This window comes from Opisthorchis viverrini, assembly GCF_000715545.1.
Source record: "Opisthorchis viverrini unplaced genomic scaffold opera_v5_74, whole genome shotgun sequence".
NCBI lineage: Eukaryota > Metazoa > Platyhelminthes > Trematoda > Opisthorchiida > Opisthorchiidae > Opisthorchis > Opisthorchis viverrini.
In genome coordinates this window covers 1097034-1112656 of record NW_008751731.1, presented here as the reverse complement: position 1 = coordinate 1112656, position 15623 = coordinate 1097034, and the positions used below count along the sequence as shown (strand labels likewise).

Below are 15623 nucleotides of genomic sequence, written 5' to 3'. Positions count from 1 at the left end.
GTGATGTGGAACAGGCGACCAGTGCGAGGAGGACCACAGACAGTCGTCGCCGTTACTGACTGGCCGGGTTGTTTAAAAGGGTGTTGGAACGCGGCTTGAAGGAACTAACTGGTTGACACTAGCGTGCTTTTGGGCTATAAGATTGATTATACCGGCACCAAGAGGGACGGGTACGAGATAACGATCTGGATCGTGAACGTGGTCGATGCCTGTTGATCTCTAATTGTTGCATGCGATCGGTCAAAGCATCAAACATGGCTTGTAGGTGCGATATAGAAGCAAGAAACGGGTCGGAATCCGTAGTGGGCGCAGGGCGAGAGACGGAGTTCACGGGGTTACCGTGATATGTTGTGTCTGTCTTATCCGCCATTTGGGCTAGCTGCTTCAAGCTGTGGTCATCAACGAAAGCGCTGATGACGTGGGACATGGAGGGTGGTTGTCGAGCCAAGAGACGGAGTTCACGGGGTTACCGTGATATGTTTCGCGTGTCTTATCCGCCATTTGGGCTAGCTGCTTCAAGCTGTGGTCATCAACGAAAGCGCTGATGACGTGGGACATGGAGGGTGGGAGTTTGTCGAGCCACAGTTGGGCTATAACTTCCACCGCTAGCTCACGGCCGCAGAGGAGACTGCGCATATGGGGAAGTAGTTGTGCTGGCGATCTGTCCCCAAGTTCGACAGTGGTGAATAGATCCCGAAGCATTTTGTTTTCTGATTTCCCTGTCCTACTTATGACGGCCGCTCGAAGGGCGTCATACGAATTTTCCTGAGGAATATCTTCCAACAGATCTTCAACCTCTGTTGCTACATCACAAGGAAGATGCTGGGCAACATAGGAAAACCGAATGATTTGGGAAGTAGTGCGTCGGGTAGTAAAAACGGCCTCCACCTGATGAAACCATACCCCGGGAGTGCGTGGATTGTAGTCTAGTAAACGTATGCTAATCGCATTCTCGACTAAATCCGCTGAATCAAAGTGTGCCTATATAATTACCAGGCAGAAAAATTACGACGAATCGAAAGGAAAACCTTTCAAAAAATATCCAGAAATACTCGGGATCACCAAATTTGCAGTGGTCTGGTTACCCGATAAGTTAATTTACCAGGAGTTTGTGGCAAAGAAATAAAAACAATAACGCTAGGTTGGGTATACAAAAATAAAAAGGTCAGATGGAACAGACTCAATAACAATTGTTCTCTTGACAGTAGTTCGTCATTGGCCTAGGTCAGCAAATAAACAATAATCCAATTATGTTGGTCTAGAGGTCTTCTTCTGAACGATTCCCACATATAATAGATTCCGAAGATGGTCTGAAATGTTCTGGTACCAGAGTTAGTGCAACACTCGCGACTGACCGCTGCAAGCGCGAGTTAAATCAGAAGAGAGAGTCGAAGCACGTGACTACGATTGTATTATATGAAATTGTACAAGTGCGCGTTTTTGTGGTTATTCGTATTTAAACAAAAAACGATTATGCAATTGATGAAATACGTAGTGTTATAATGTGAGTAAAACAAAGATACAAAACGCCACAGAAGTGAGGTTTTAAGTGGAGCTCAGTTAGTCAGCGTACGAGCGCTTCACGTGGTGTGGTAAACAGAGCCACTTGTTTTTGTAGAGTCTGCGCTGAGACCGATGGAAGGACGCCATAGAGACGGTCCTCTCTAGAGGACGTATTGTCCAAACATGCCGTCAAACTATCGCGTTACACATTCATAACTCATTCCTGTTTGTGAGAAGTTTACCACCAAAACACCCACTAATATCACAGGAACTTACATAATTGGTCGCGAATTATCAAGGCCGTCAAAAACCACCCACCGTTTCCTGAGAACCCAACAAGGAATCAAGCCCCTAAAAAGTCCTAAACATGAGGAGCTGATGTGGCTGGATTTGTCTAAAATGGTAGCTTGAATAATTAAACATTCCGCCACGCAGGCAAACGGTCGCTAATTTTTTCCATGGCTTCTTAGCCCTTTGATTTCTAAGGTGATGAATATTTTCCGGATAATCATACAAGAAGAGGAACTCCCGGCGCTCCTCCATTTATCGCCCCCTGCCCTGATAAGTATATACTCTATGTATGTACAAGCTCTTCAAACTACAGCCTCCGTTACTTCAGTAACGGAGCCCATTTATCTTGGTTTTGATTGACTGTGGAATGTAAATTCAACGTCCGCTTCCCAGACAATGCACTCGATTATGCTAAGCGCCTGGTTTAGAATGGTTATATTTGTGCCTTCCGCACTGAGGATGGACGGTAACACTGCTTTTGTTTAGCCATATTTTCATTTTTTGTGAGACTGTTCATACCTGTGCACTCGTGCATAGTTATGGTGCACTTGCCTTAGCGTGGTTCCTTGCCTGCTCCCAATCCTCAAATAGGGTTCATCAGATAGTGATTCCCAACGTCGACGTCTACATTCTTTATATCGGCTAAAATAGCACCCAGTTCTTTTCTACCAGAATTCGGCTTTGTGGCTGACAGCCGTTAAAACAGAGGCTTCCTGCTCCGGTGGATATAACCCAAAGGCGTTTATTCAACGCAACATAGGATGTTAAATGCTGAACAGGAAAACATCGAGCGACCTGCCCGGGGGAAGACTCAGAGCTGTATCTTTTGAGCAAATGTGTCCAACGACTTTGTGGATAATGATAAGGCAAAACCCTCCCACCAAGCAGCAGCGGAAAACCATAGATAAAGAAAATATGACTGGAATATTACTTCGGGAAGCAACCAGCGACTGTGTAGCTACTTCAACAACAAATGACAGTACTTTGTCCATTTATGTAAAGCGAATATCATAACATGAGATTTAATTTTCCTCGGGAATGGTGGGAACCAGAGGAAATCTCATCACCCAGTTTGGTGGGTTAAAGAAGCACGTATGGTCCTGTCTTGATAAAAATGAAGCAATAGCCTTGTGGTTGTGTACAGAACAAAAAATGACCACGTTGATAAGCTCGCAGCATGCTCTTTCTCCACCTTGTTGTCCTAGTGTGCTGACACAGGGTTTGTACCGCTAACGCACATCCAATCTCCATAGGAGTAAAGTAGTGGCAGAGAGTAAGTCCTCATTTTGTCAAAAGCAATGTGTATACTAACTAGAAAACAGCTACACAACTGTTAGATTTGCGACCGCTAAAGTGCACCCATCAGATAAAAACAAGTTCTGCACGTCGTTTAAAAGGATTGACCAACCAGAACGCGAGAAAGTTCTGACGAAGAGCATTACCTTTAGTCACAGCCCGCTCATGTTCCCGAATGATAGCGAGCTTCTCCAAGTGCACCCTGAGTTCTAGGGAGCCACGAGTGTATATGACAACTACGACAGACTCTTCCGGCTCCAAGATCGTCACCTGCTATTTCGAAAGAACACTGCTCTGTAAGAACTTTTTGCCCACCGGAGTAGACCTTGTGAAACATATCAAAAGATTTGGGCACCAACTACACCTTTCACTGCATCTCACGCCAAACCTGGTCTATCAGGATACCTCCCGGATCAAAACGCAAATCCAACAAGCTCACCAAATTCCTTGGTATATTTTACCATCACTCGCATACCTCCTATCCGGCCACATTCACACTCCACTCTAACTTTACAGTGCTATAGAGCAACGGCAAGAAAAAGCGAAATGAAAAATCGGAGAACAGACAATGAAGACAACATAAAAAAGAATAAAAATGTTACCGATACATAAACTTGTTCCAAGAAACAAAACTCCTGCAAATTTCCCCCAGGAGCGCTTTGCGTCAGTTTTCGTATTAAGTCTTGCCATGTCTTATAGTTGGCCCAGATGCTTGAGTAAATCTTCGCTTTGGCAACCCCTGAAAGCCAAACTGTTTGTAATTCAAAAAACGCGCTTAGTTGAGCGCTTCATATAGTACATATATATGGAACCATTGGGAAGTGCATGTGTAATGGGGAGCCATAACATTTTTCTGCTCACTTCTGCAATTTACATTTTGCTTAAACCACTTTGTTTGCCTTCACTACTTGCCTTAACAGCCTCCTGGCGGCAATAACCCCCAGACTGTCTCGTGCGGATGGCTTCGATTTCGATACTGAATCCTAAAGCGGAGTTCGCGAAAGCGCAGCATGCGTTTAACATAAACGTTGCAGCAGCCAAAGGCCTTTTTGAAGTTTTAAAGACAAACTTAGGTCCAAAAGGAACAATGAAGATGTAAGTTAACATGATTTAACTAATTTCGTACAGGTTGGTTTCCGGCGCTGGTGATATCAAAATCACAAAAGATGGGAACGTGCTTTTACATGAAATGGTAACAACGCTCATATACTAATTGATAAGTTTAGCAAATTCAACACCCCACTGCTAGCTTGATTGCTCGTGTGGCGACTGCTCAAGATGATATGACTGGAGATGGCACCACATCCAACGTCCTTTTAATAGCTGAATTATTGAAACAAGCTGAAGTGCATACGTCAGAGGGCCTCCATCCGAGGCTAATAACAGAAGGCTTCGAACTTGCCAAAAATAAATGCACCGAGCTTCTCTCGGAGTGTCGAATCGAAGTCCCCGCTGAAATGCCTGACAAAGCTGTCCTTACCTCAGTTGTTGGCACTTCATTGCGCACCAAGTTGCATCCTGATCTGGCCAATATACTCACGGAGGTAACTTATCGCTTGCATCTCAACAGTTCATTGAGCCCCTAGCACGTAGTCGACGCAGTTCTTTGCATCCGAATTCCAGAGGAGCCTCTTGATCTTCATCGGATTGAACTGATGCAAATGCAAAATAAAACCGATATGGACACGTCCTTAATTAAGGGAATTGTACTTGATCATGGTGGACGGCATCCTGACATGCCTAAGCGCGTGACAAATGCCTACATTCTTACGTGTAATGTGTCGTTCGAGTACGAAAAAACGTAAGTTACTGTACTTTTGTGTCTGATGTCTAAGGGAGGTGAACTCCTCATTCTTCTATAAAACTGCCGAAGAGCGCGCAGCCCTTGTGAAGTCCGAACGTGAGTTCATAGACCAACGGGTCCAGAAGGTTATTGACTTGAAGAATAAAGTATGCGACGCGGCTGGTGGTGACCCCAAACCCGGGTTCGTCGTCATCAACCAGAAGGGGATCGACCCGTTCTCACTGGACGCGTTTGCACGCGAAGGTATCCTAGCTCTGCGCCGCGCAAAGCGCCGAAACATGGAGAGAATTGCGCTCGCGTGCGGTGGATACGCTGTCAACTCAGTTGATGACATCACTCCAGAGTGTCTTGGACATGCAGGGCTTGTTTACGAATACGTGTTGGTATGTTGTTTTTCAAATTTATGCTAAACGTTTAAGGGGGAGGATAAGTTCACCTTCGTTGAAGAATGCAAAAACCCTCGTTCGGTCACTCTTTTGATGAGAGGACCCAACAAGCACACTCTTACTCAAATAAAGGACGCTATAAATGACGGACTCCGCGCCGCCAAGAATACATTAGAAGATGGTAGGTTTTATTATCGTTCGCTATTTCTAAAAGAATAATGTGATCCTCTCAACCTGCCGAACCTAACCCAGTTTACACTCATGAAGTCTATATTTAAAGTGAAAATACCTTCCGGCTTAACCGAACTGGTGGCATCTCATTCAGCCTACTGGTTGTTCGGCTGATAGGTCATGCCCTTGTGTAACCGTCATCACAGTCGCCCATCTTCTGTATTTGGACAGCTGGGAGCACAACATTCGTTGAAGCTCTCTGGTGTTTCGGGAGGTAGCGAGAGGTAGAGTACAAATATGGGTGCCAAATGTTCAAGGTATTTGGTTTTTGTCCTGCCTTATCTTACGGGCCTTGGTTTGGCTTAATTGGCGAGCTGAATCAAGGAAGTCTAAGGCCAGTTGAATATTTCATTGAAAGAAGGATCGTCAGTGAAGCATCGGTGTTGAACACAGGTATCATGCTGTCGATGATGATGATGATGATGACGGTGGTTCATTAACGTGGACGGTAGGTTAAATATCTTGAACAAGCGTCAAGTTGGTCTGCAAGAAGTACCTAGGGAGCAACAGGCGAATACAAGTATAGTGATCCTTCATCCGTGGTGTCTTTTGAACGTATGTCTGCCATCGAACCCTAGGGAAGCAGGTCAGGTGAGGTGATGTTCAGTAACCCAAACGTGGACAGGAGCGTGTATTTCCATTACTGGCCGTACCTAAGCCACTAAGCTATCCGAAGCCGCTGAGTTTTTGCTCAGGCACTCAGTGGTACAATTTTTCCGCCTTGTTAGACTCCGGTGAGCTTCTCAGCCGAGATAGCTCAGTGGTTGAGGTGCTGATCTGGAATACCCTACAGTCTCAAAGGTTTAGGACCGCGTGTGTTCTCGCAAGCGCCACTGAGCTGGTCCGGGTGACCTCCCACCCGCATTACCCAAAGATGGGAATGAATTCCTCAACTAACATTTGTCTGATCTTATATTGGCGTATATATATACATATACATATATATATATATACATATATATGCACATATATATATATATATACTGGCGTATCTATATTGGCGTAAATAAGACTTTCAGATAACTGGAGAGAATCGATGATAGTGCCCATTTTTCAAGGGGGCTCTTAATGGGTGCGGTAACCACAGGATATTAAACTCAACCTAACTGTTCAGCTGTAACACTTTCCTGTGCTTAGCTGTCGTGCTACCTGAAGGAAGCATGAGGGCTGGGATACTGCCAGGTTGCCCAAGCCTAGACAGGGGGAATCGAGAAGCAGAGGTCGGATTCGAACCACGGACCTTCAGGTCAGTAAATTCGTGCTCTAACCACTTTACCCCAGTCTTAACGAAACTGTTGACGTCACCTGTGTCTCGACACCTTATGATGGCTCGGGAAACACTGAATCAACAGTAGCACGCAGGATTCCAGCCTGGTAAGGGCAATGTTGACCAAATTTGCAATGAAAGTTACAGCACGAATGCCACTGACATGGATCAACCACCATTTCTTGCAATGTCTCCAGTCAAGCACAGTAAGGGTCACTGGGACCCCAACCTGACATCGATTATCAGCGATAGCTTGCAGCGCCACCAACCAGGTTTACTGGAGATCACGTGTTCACCATCCTGGAAGGCGGGTAGCGTCTACATGAACCAAACATTTCGTAATCTTCATACCCCTCTGCCAGGTCAAGGGTTGGCCACCTGCTTGCGCCTCTCGGATTTGAGCATAGAAAACAGCGAACGGTGGTTCGGAATCCGCAGTGGTTATCCCCTGGCGGACACCACTTTGTGTGCGGAAGCGTTTCGAGAGTTTTCAGTATACTCTCACGTCCGGAAGTCTGAGGGTACAAACAACGTGTGATGTTCCTTGACAGAGAAATGGGTCAAGGAGAACAAGCCGGTAAGCCAAGGCAAATGTGCCTTGAAATTCAGGAATACTAAAACTATGGGTCGTCTGTACGTATGGCGTTCTTCTAGCACCTGACAGAGAGTGAAGATTTGGTTAACGCGACCCCGCTTGCTGCTCTTGAGTTAGTGCCTCACGAGCCACCATAAGGCGACAAAGCACAAATGATGCCAGCAGTCTCGTTACAACCTGAATAAAGCTGATCCCCTTTTGGTCACCACACCCACTACGGCCCCCTCTTTGAAAATGGACAGTACCGCCGACTCCCATCAGTTGTCTGAGACAGTCTTCTTTTCCGAAACGCAGGCAAACAGATCAGACAAGCGCTGACTGAGGATTTCACCCTTGGCGCTTCGGAGAACATATGCACTCATAAACTTCCGAGGCTGTATGGGGTTCCACGTTTACCGCCCTGGGTTCTACGTCAACTGTAGACTGAAAGTCAGTGGCAGCTGGTGGCAGTGTAACTTTTTTCGAAGTATTCGGCCCACCGGTCCAGGCGATCTTTATTCAGGTCACTCCATTCCGATTTTTGATTTCACTCACAGGTGGCTTTCGGAGAGCGGTCTTGCGGATCAAATCAGATAATCTTCGGGCATTGCCGGTTTTCTGAGCCTCTTCCTTTTCCTTGACTTTCTGTGACCAACAGACTGGTTCGCATGCTCACTTTCACTTGACGTCTGATAATTCGTTGCATCAAGTTATGTCGCGGACCGGGTGTGATATTTCTTCGAGATTTAAGCAGTACCACTGTTCGGTCTGATATCCAGTACTTCAGTGAGTCTGGTAGCGCCGTGCCAAAAGCAAAATTCCGCGCTGTGCAAAGAGAAGGTGGTTTCGACCCGATATGAGTTCACATATGATGGTGGAAGAGACTCTAGGAGACGGATATGGTGGATCCGTCTAACATCCGGATCTGCCAGTCTTTCAGTTGCCAGGCGACGTGTCTGCATCTTACGCGGTCTTGGAAAACGTAGCGAGAAACGACTCCGGACGATTGAGCGGTCAGGATTCACAAATGTGCTCCAAAAAACGACCGGCAGTCAGTTACCTATCTACTCCACCGGTGCCTTATCGGCAAGTGATCTTTTTGAGTGTGTGGCCGACACGCCGTTGGAGGACAGTATGTGGCCAGACTACTTTGGCTTTTTCGGATGTTAGTACTGCTCAAAAACTAACTATGGTCAGCACACAGCTGAATGAATTGTTCGCCGTTGTCCGTATGTACCGAATTCAGTCCATGTCGTGTCGTCCATGTCATGTCCATGAGTCTCAGATACACTAAACTCGCCCACTTGTGCGTGTAGATCTCCGGCAACCACAACTTGTCTTTAGTGATGTCAGAGCTACAGTCAGTTGAGGCGTAAGCAGGCACGACAAACACACGTCGACCAACTTCCCTTTGTGAGACTCCTTCACAGACGTTGCCAGGTGAAGCGCGCAGAGATAACTGTTGACAGATACCCAGTCAAGCACGGATCCTTCCACCCGGTGCTCATCCTTCCGCACTAGTTTCTTGGTCGTCGGAGGTGCGCAGCCGGAAATGACTGGAGAGTGATGGGGCGGTTCGCTCCTGCATTGTCCTTGCTCATGTCAATACTAAGTGAGTCCACTGTGAGAGGAAGAGCAGCTTGTTGACCTGCTTGCTTCAGAGTGCGGACATTGAAGGCGGCCAGTTAGACAGGGCGTCGGGGCTTAAAGGTTGATTTTGGGATGCCTGAGGACGTCAGCACCGGATGACGCGCAAATGCTGCTTTCAAAACCGTTGGAGGACGGGCAAGAGCCACTGGTTCTGTTTGCTTCAGCGTACGAGCACCAAAGGCAGCTAAGTAACCCGGATTTCGAAGTTTGAAAGCAGACTTCGAAGTTTTTAGGGCTGTTACTGAAGTCGGGCACAAAAGCTGTAGCTGAGCGTCATGAACGGTGAACAATTCGGTCAGCCCTAAAGCCGGGACATGCGGGGAGAGTAAGAGAGGGAATGCATAAAAGTGTGAGAAGAAAAGCGTCGGCAGTGGCATGTTTTCGTCCACCCGCCCTACTGCTTGCAGCAAGTAAGGTGACTCGACTAATAACCACGTGATGGCCGGTGTCGTGTGGGGGTGCTGTTAGTTGTAAGTGTTATGATTGTATATGGGCTGGGATACACTCAAGACGCCCAAGCCTAGAGAGGACGTTTAGGGTCCTCAACTAAAGCTTTTGGCACAAGAGCTTGACCGGAGAGCATTGGGTGGTGGGTACAGGCATACTATTACAGGTCGGTAAGTCTGTTTCAGCCCTAAGTCTATAAAACCGGGAGACTAGCGAAATACACTCATTTGCATTCAAATTTGGTTTTGCGAGAGACACCTGGAACACAGCTGGATATCTCGTTTGTGATGTTTCCAGATTATTTGTCAAACTTTTTTTGTTGATCATCCGGGTGTCGAAGTGAAACCCCAAGTAGAGCTCATTGGGTCATAGAGGTACATCATAGTGGTGCATCATGAGATGATCCAGCCCTAGTGTAGCGGTCAACCTTTCTCGCAACTGTCCAAATCGTTGCTGTTATTGTAGCCTCGTGCGCGATCCTTGGAACTTGAAGATTCGTCTTTATGGCGCCACAAGTGATGTAAATTGACAATCATGATTCGTGCACTGACTTCATCGGACACACTTCTGTTAGGGATAACACATTCCTCCATATATATTCTCCAGCTTTTCCTCTTCAGTCGCAAGATGCACGTTCAGAACCTGCACATTCAGAAGCATAACTATGCACTTTGTAGATGCATTCCGAAAGGTGACTTATGGTGGTCGCTTCACTCAACATTGCGTGTGTCCTGTGTTCGTTCCTAAGCTTTGTCACTTTCGGCTTCTGACTGTCATGCCACCCGAAGTAAGCAGGAGGGCTGGGATACCGCTAGGTTGTCCAAGACTGGACAGAGAACGTCGGGATGCAGAAATCGAACTCGCACCACGGACCTTCCGGTCAAAAAAATCGCGCTCTGATCACTGAGTCATCTCCCCTTCGTCTTCAAAGATAAGAACGATGTCTGTATCATCCAGCATCGAGTTGAAGACCCTCAGGCGCTGAACAAGAATGGAGAAGGTAAACCTATTTGTCGACACCACCTTTTAGAGGATAGCTTTCGGAGACTACGCTCTCACGTCCACGGATGTGTGTATGTCAGGAACCCGTGTCCCAAACTCACTGGGAACCACCAACTCCACCGAATTTGTTTTAGAAAGACCGTATGTTCTGGTAAGAAAATCCAACCGTTAACTGGCCGTTTAAGCAACTAATTGGCCCCGACTGATGGTGGTCTCGTGTTCAGGCATGTCACAGACGCATTGCCAACAAAAGCTGGTCGGATAGCTTTGATTGGAGGTCAAAATGCACCTTACAATTTAGTACTCGTTTTTTTCAATTCAAACCAGTTTATCAGCTATAAATCGTGTGCCACAGGCACATTGGTTCCAGATGGTACAGTTTCGATCACTGGAGAACGGGAAAGTGGAACATACATCCGACTCTTGCGACTGAAGGCATGCTCAGTTTGTTCTGAAATTTGGTAGCTATGCATTGAAGGCGGAAACTTTAATGCACGAGCCGCGTGGGTTGCGAGATTGGGCCATTTCCGCCAATGTCATCAACTACTAGTTATTTGAGTCCCAGGGCCCCATCCAGGCAAGTGGCAGTTGCTCGTCGGACTAAGTTTACTGGTTAGTGTTTTCGTACTTCGTCACCAGGTCACACAATAGCCACCTCTCAGTCGCTTCCACTCAGTACAAGGCTGGGAGAAAAGAGCTCTGTGAGGCAGACGGTATTCTGGCATGCGAAGTACATGTCCCAACCAGCGCGGCCTATGAAGCATGAGTAATTCATCTATTGCGGGAAAGTTCCTTCATCCTAAGAACGTCTGGCGTTCCTCAGCATTACTAATCCGATGTTCCCACCATGTTCGGGGGCCAGCCGTCCCTGATAACCGAACATCACATCATTTGGACGGATGTGTCATGTGCAGGACACGGGCCGGACGAAGGCATGTCCTGATTGGTCAGAATGCCAGCCAATCCGAGTCAAGCACCTTGACTCGACGGTTCTCGCCCCCTCACGGACATTCTGGCACGACCTTGTGGAACACTGTGACTACCCTATATATATACAGTTGTAATGATTTTCCTCTGTCTCCATAAAGGGCTGTGTAGAATTATCCTTGCGTTTTGATATACCATAGTGGGCGGAGCAAGGAAGCCAACGGACCGATACAGAGTTGCACTACCGTACATCAAGACATAACAACTGGCGACAACACGAACCCACGATGTCAATTTCGGCAGAGCAACTCAAATTAATCTTACAGCAACAACAGAAGCAGTTCGAAGAAGCACAACTGAGGCTTGTTGAATCTCTGATGCGCAGTATTTCGGTGAATGCGACAAAAACGCGTGAGCCTCCGTCTTCTTCCGCAGATGCTGCTGCCAGCTCAATTACCGAATTCAATTTTGATGCTGAATCTGGACGAACTTTCGAAAGTTGGTTCAAGAAATATGAAGACATGTTTCAAACCGACTTTGCTCAGTTTGATGATGCATGGAAAGTTCGACTGTTGCTGCGGAAACTGGGGACAGCTGAACACGATCGGTTCACAAATTTCATTCTCCCCAAACTCCCTCGTGACCTTGGTTTCGCAGATGCTGTCAAAATTCTGGCCCAAATATTCGGTGAACAAAGTTCCTTGTTCAATATTCGTTATCAGTGTCTCAAGATTACCAAAAGGGATACTGAGGATTTCATCACATATGCCGGTGTGGTCAACAGAGAATGCGAACGCTTTCAGCTCAGCTCCATGACCGAGGATCAATTCAAGTGTCTCATCTTTGTGGCTGGTCTTCAATCACCACACGATGCAGATATTCGGACCCGGCTACTGAATCGAATTGAACAGGATCCAGAGTTGACGCTTCAGAAACTTACCACCGAATGCCAGCATCTTATCAATCTCAAGGCTGAAGCTGCGATGATTGGACATTCCAAATTCTCTCAGCCTAATATGGTATGCAAAGTAACTTCCAAAAGGAAGTCAAGTTCAAAACGAACTCCAAGAAAACCGCCCACACCCTGTTGGTTTTGTGAAGAATGGCACTATTCACGCCACTGTCCCTACCGGAACCACAGGTGCAGTAAGTGCAGTCGAAAGGGTCACAAAGAAGAATGCTGCAGAGACAACTTCAGGAGCTCGCGCAAACACCGACCCGACAAAAGGACGCAGGCAGAGCCTATGACCGCCACATTCAGGATGAAATCACCTGGTCGACGTAAATTTGTCACATTATGTATCAATGGCACACCAGTTACTCTCCAACTGGATACAGGTTCTGACCTCACCCTGATTTCAAAACGAACCTGGAACGAAATTGGAAGGCCACCAGTGGAACCCACAAAGTGCATCGTTCATAATGCATCTGGTGGAAGCCTCAAACTGACCGGGAAGCTGAACTGTGCCGTAACGTTCAAGGAAATTCATCTCAATGGCACTTGCTACCTCACGAACTACACAGGCCTTGATCTCTTGGGCCTGGATTGGATTAATGAGCTTCAACTGTTGGATGAACCCCTCAATGCCGTTTGTGACGAAACAACTGCAAACGGCCCCGATACGTTCACGAGAACATCACGTCCTGACGATTTTGTGGTCGCTACAGTTACAGCCAAACCGGAGACCAGATGGAGCATACGCGACACAGCGACTATTCAGCTTCTGGCGTCCGGCAGCGGTAGCCCTCTCACCTCAGTGCAATTTGGTGAACCCTCCCAGCAGCCCGCAACGTTTCACCCGCGATCTGAACCGTTCAGTTTACAGTCGCAGGTTCAGGCAAATCGTTCTACTACTATCCGGAAAGTCAAGATAGGGGGGGGGCGGCAGGAGGAACGCCACAACAGTCACACAGAGACCAGCCACCGATTCAAATATATGAGGAATGCTCTCCACGGTGGACGCAGGGTCGACGATGTCAAACACGAGGCACACGTAAGAACATCAGCACAGCCGCGTCATGTGAACCAACTTCAGTCAACAGACTGTGGCTCAGTGAGGGCAGCACGTGTAATGGGACACCGGACAGCCATGATCTGCCTCCCAAGTGGATGGTACCAGATCCCAGATCGGCATGCGTACAGCCTCAGCGACGGATTTAAATGCGACAGCAACTACATGAGTCATCACAGTGGAGTCCAAAGCAGCAGTCGGTTGGACAGCCCTCTCAAGGGGGAGGTGTTCGGGGGCCAGCCGTCCCTAATAACCGAACATCACATCAGTTGGATGCACGTGTCACGTGCAGGACACGGGCCAGACGTAGGCATGCCCTGATTGGTCAGAATGCCAGCCAATCCGAGTCAAGCACCTTGACTCGACGGTTCTCGCCCCCTCACGGACATTCTGGCACGACCTTGTGGAACACTGTGACTACCCTATATATATACAGTTGTAATGATTTTCCTCTGTCTCCATAAAGGGCTGTGTAGAATTATCCTTGCGTTTTGATATACCATAGTGGGCGGAGCAAGGAAGCCAACGGACCGATACAGAGTTGCACTACCGTACATCAAGACATAACACACCAGACCTGACCAATGCTTCGGAGATACCGATGGTCAAACACTGACATCTTCCGTATGTCCTCTGCGCGGAGAGGTCACGTCTCTGATCCATAAAGCAGTATGGATCGCACCACCGCGGTGTAAACTCTTCCCCTGACAGACAAGCTTGCGTCACGTCGGAACCATAGGTGTCGGAGGTTGGCAAAAGCTACCCTGGCCTTTCCGATTCAAAAATAATATCATCCCCAGCCAGTCCACCGGGACTTATACAGCTGCCAAGGTAAGCAAATTTATCTGCCGATTGGCTCACCTGCAAGCATGGGGTGTAGGTTTCACCCCAGCCAGTCCTGTTGCAGCACTTTACATTGCAAGTATGAAGCGCATACCAAACCGTGTGGTAGAATTATTTAGGTTATTTAAAATCGTTTCCATCTGGGCAGGATTTGAACTAAACAGAGCAATATCGTCTGCATAATCAGTATCTGTGAGGGAATGTTCCGGGAGCGTTCTTACTCCCGGTTTTTCAGAGGCAAGCAGAGAAATTTCAAGCAGCATGTCAATAACAAAGTTGCAGTGGAAAGTGGACAGAGGACAGCCCTGTCTTACACCACTGGACATGGACTCTGGTTAGAGCCTCCTGTATACTCGTACATGCCCACAGAAGTTCGCATATAGACCCCCCATAAGGGAGAGGAATTTGGAAGGGACACCTCTGATCGCCAGACACTGCCAAAGTTGCTGACGATCGACAATCAAAATCAGCTTTCAAGTACAGAAAACCGACCAACGTGGGAAGTCGGAAGAAGTGGAGCTGTTCAAGAATTAGTCTCAAGGTAAAGATGAATTTCCGACCAGGGCGAAACCCAGCTTAATTCTTACGAATTTGTCTCTCCCGATAATCCACCAACCTGCGCATAATAACGCCAGAGAGCACCTTAGATGCGATGGATAACAAGCTGATACCACGATGGTTTTCGCATGCCGTTCTTGCTCTTTTTTTAAAAAAACGGATGACGGTCGAGGAGCTCCATTGGGCTGGTATTCCGTTTCCGTTCCAAATCTTCTGCATTATAGTTGTCAGACTGCTCATCGGGACCTCGCCATTTTCTTTGAAGAGTGCGGGATGTAGACCATTCGGGCCAGGTTCCTTGTCGCGCTTCAGGATTGGGATCTCACACTGGATGTCGGTCGCTGATGGTGGGTTGGTGTCAATATTCCGTTCGGATCCGCTTGGTTCTTCCAGCGGTTGTGTTGAAGAAGACCAGGTGAAATTTTCTTGGAATTGCTTAGCCCACCTCTCAAGACGGCCATTTAGGGAGTGAATTGTTTTTCCTTCTCACTGACACTGCCTTCTTTTGACCCGTTGATGGGACCAGTTTCAACAGGGCGCGGCTGTTGCCTGGACCTTCGAAATCTACCAACGTTCTTTCATTCTTCAAGCTCTTGATTATCCGGTGTTTGAGGGATCTATGTGGGCCGTCATAATCGTTAGTTGCTGGCATGGCCTTTCTGGCAGCAATAAAATCTAGTGATCTCGAAGATATCTCTTTTGGCACGCGTAGTGCTGGCGGAAGGCGAAGTGTTATGGGGGCCCGCCCGGTGGCGTGATCAGAGTCAGTTGGCGTACTGCAGAAGGGACGGCATTCCTTAACTGAGTCTCAACCGTTAACGGAGAGCCAATT

At 47.4% G+C, this 15623-nt stretch overlaps 1 protein-coding gene across 1 annotated transcript in view; it reads left to right on the top strand.

Moving 5' to 3' along the window:
* Positions 1-4048: 4048 nt before the first annotated feature.
* T265_04513 (hypothetical protein) overlaps positions 4049-15623 on the top strand; it is a gene marked incomplete at both ends in the record, with an annotated part of 14949 nt that continues 3374 nt past the window's right edge. Inside the window, 8 exons of the mRNA XM_009169268.1 lie at positions 4049-4185; positions 4219-4282; positions 4317-4634; positions 4677-4891; positions 4926-5277; positions 5314-5461; positions 8140-8484; positions 11613-13118. Coding sequence (XP_009167532.1) covers positions 4049-4185; positions 4219-4282; positions 4317-4634; positions 4677-4891; positions 4926-5277; positions 5314-5461; positions 8140-8484; positions 11613-13118 — 3085 coding nt within the window. The remainder of the gene's footprint in view (positions 4186-4218; positions 4283-4316; positions 4635-4676; positions 4892-4925; positions 5278-5313; positions 5462-8139; positions 8485-11612; positions 13119-15623) is intronic.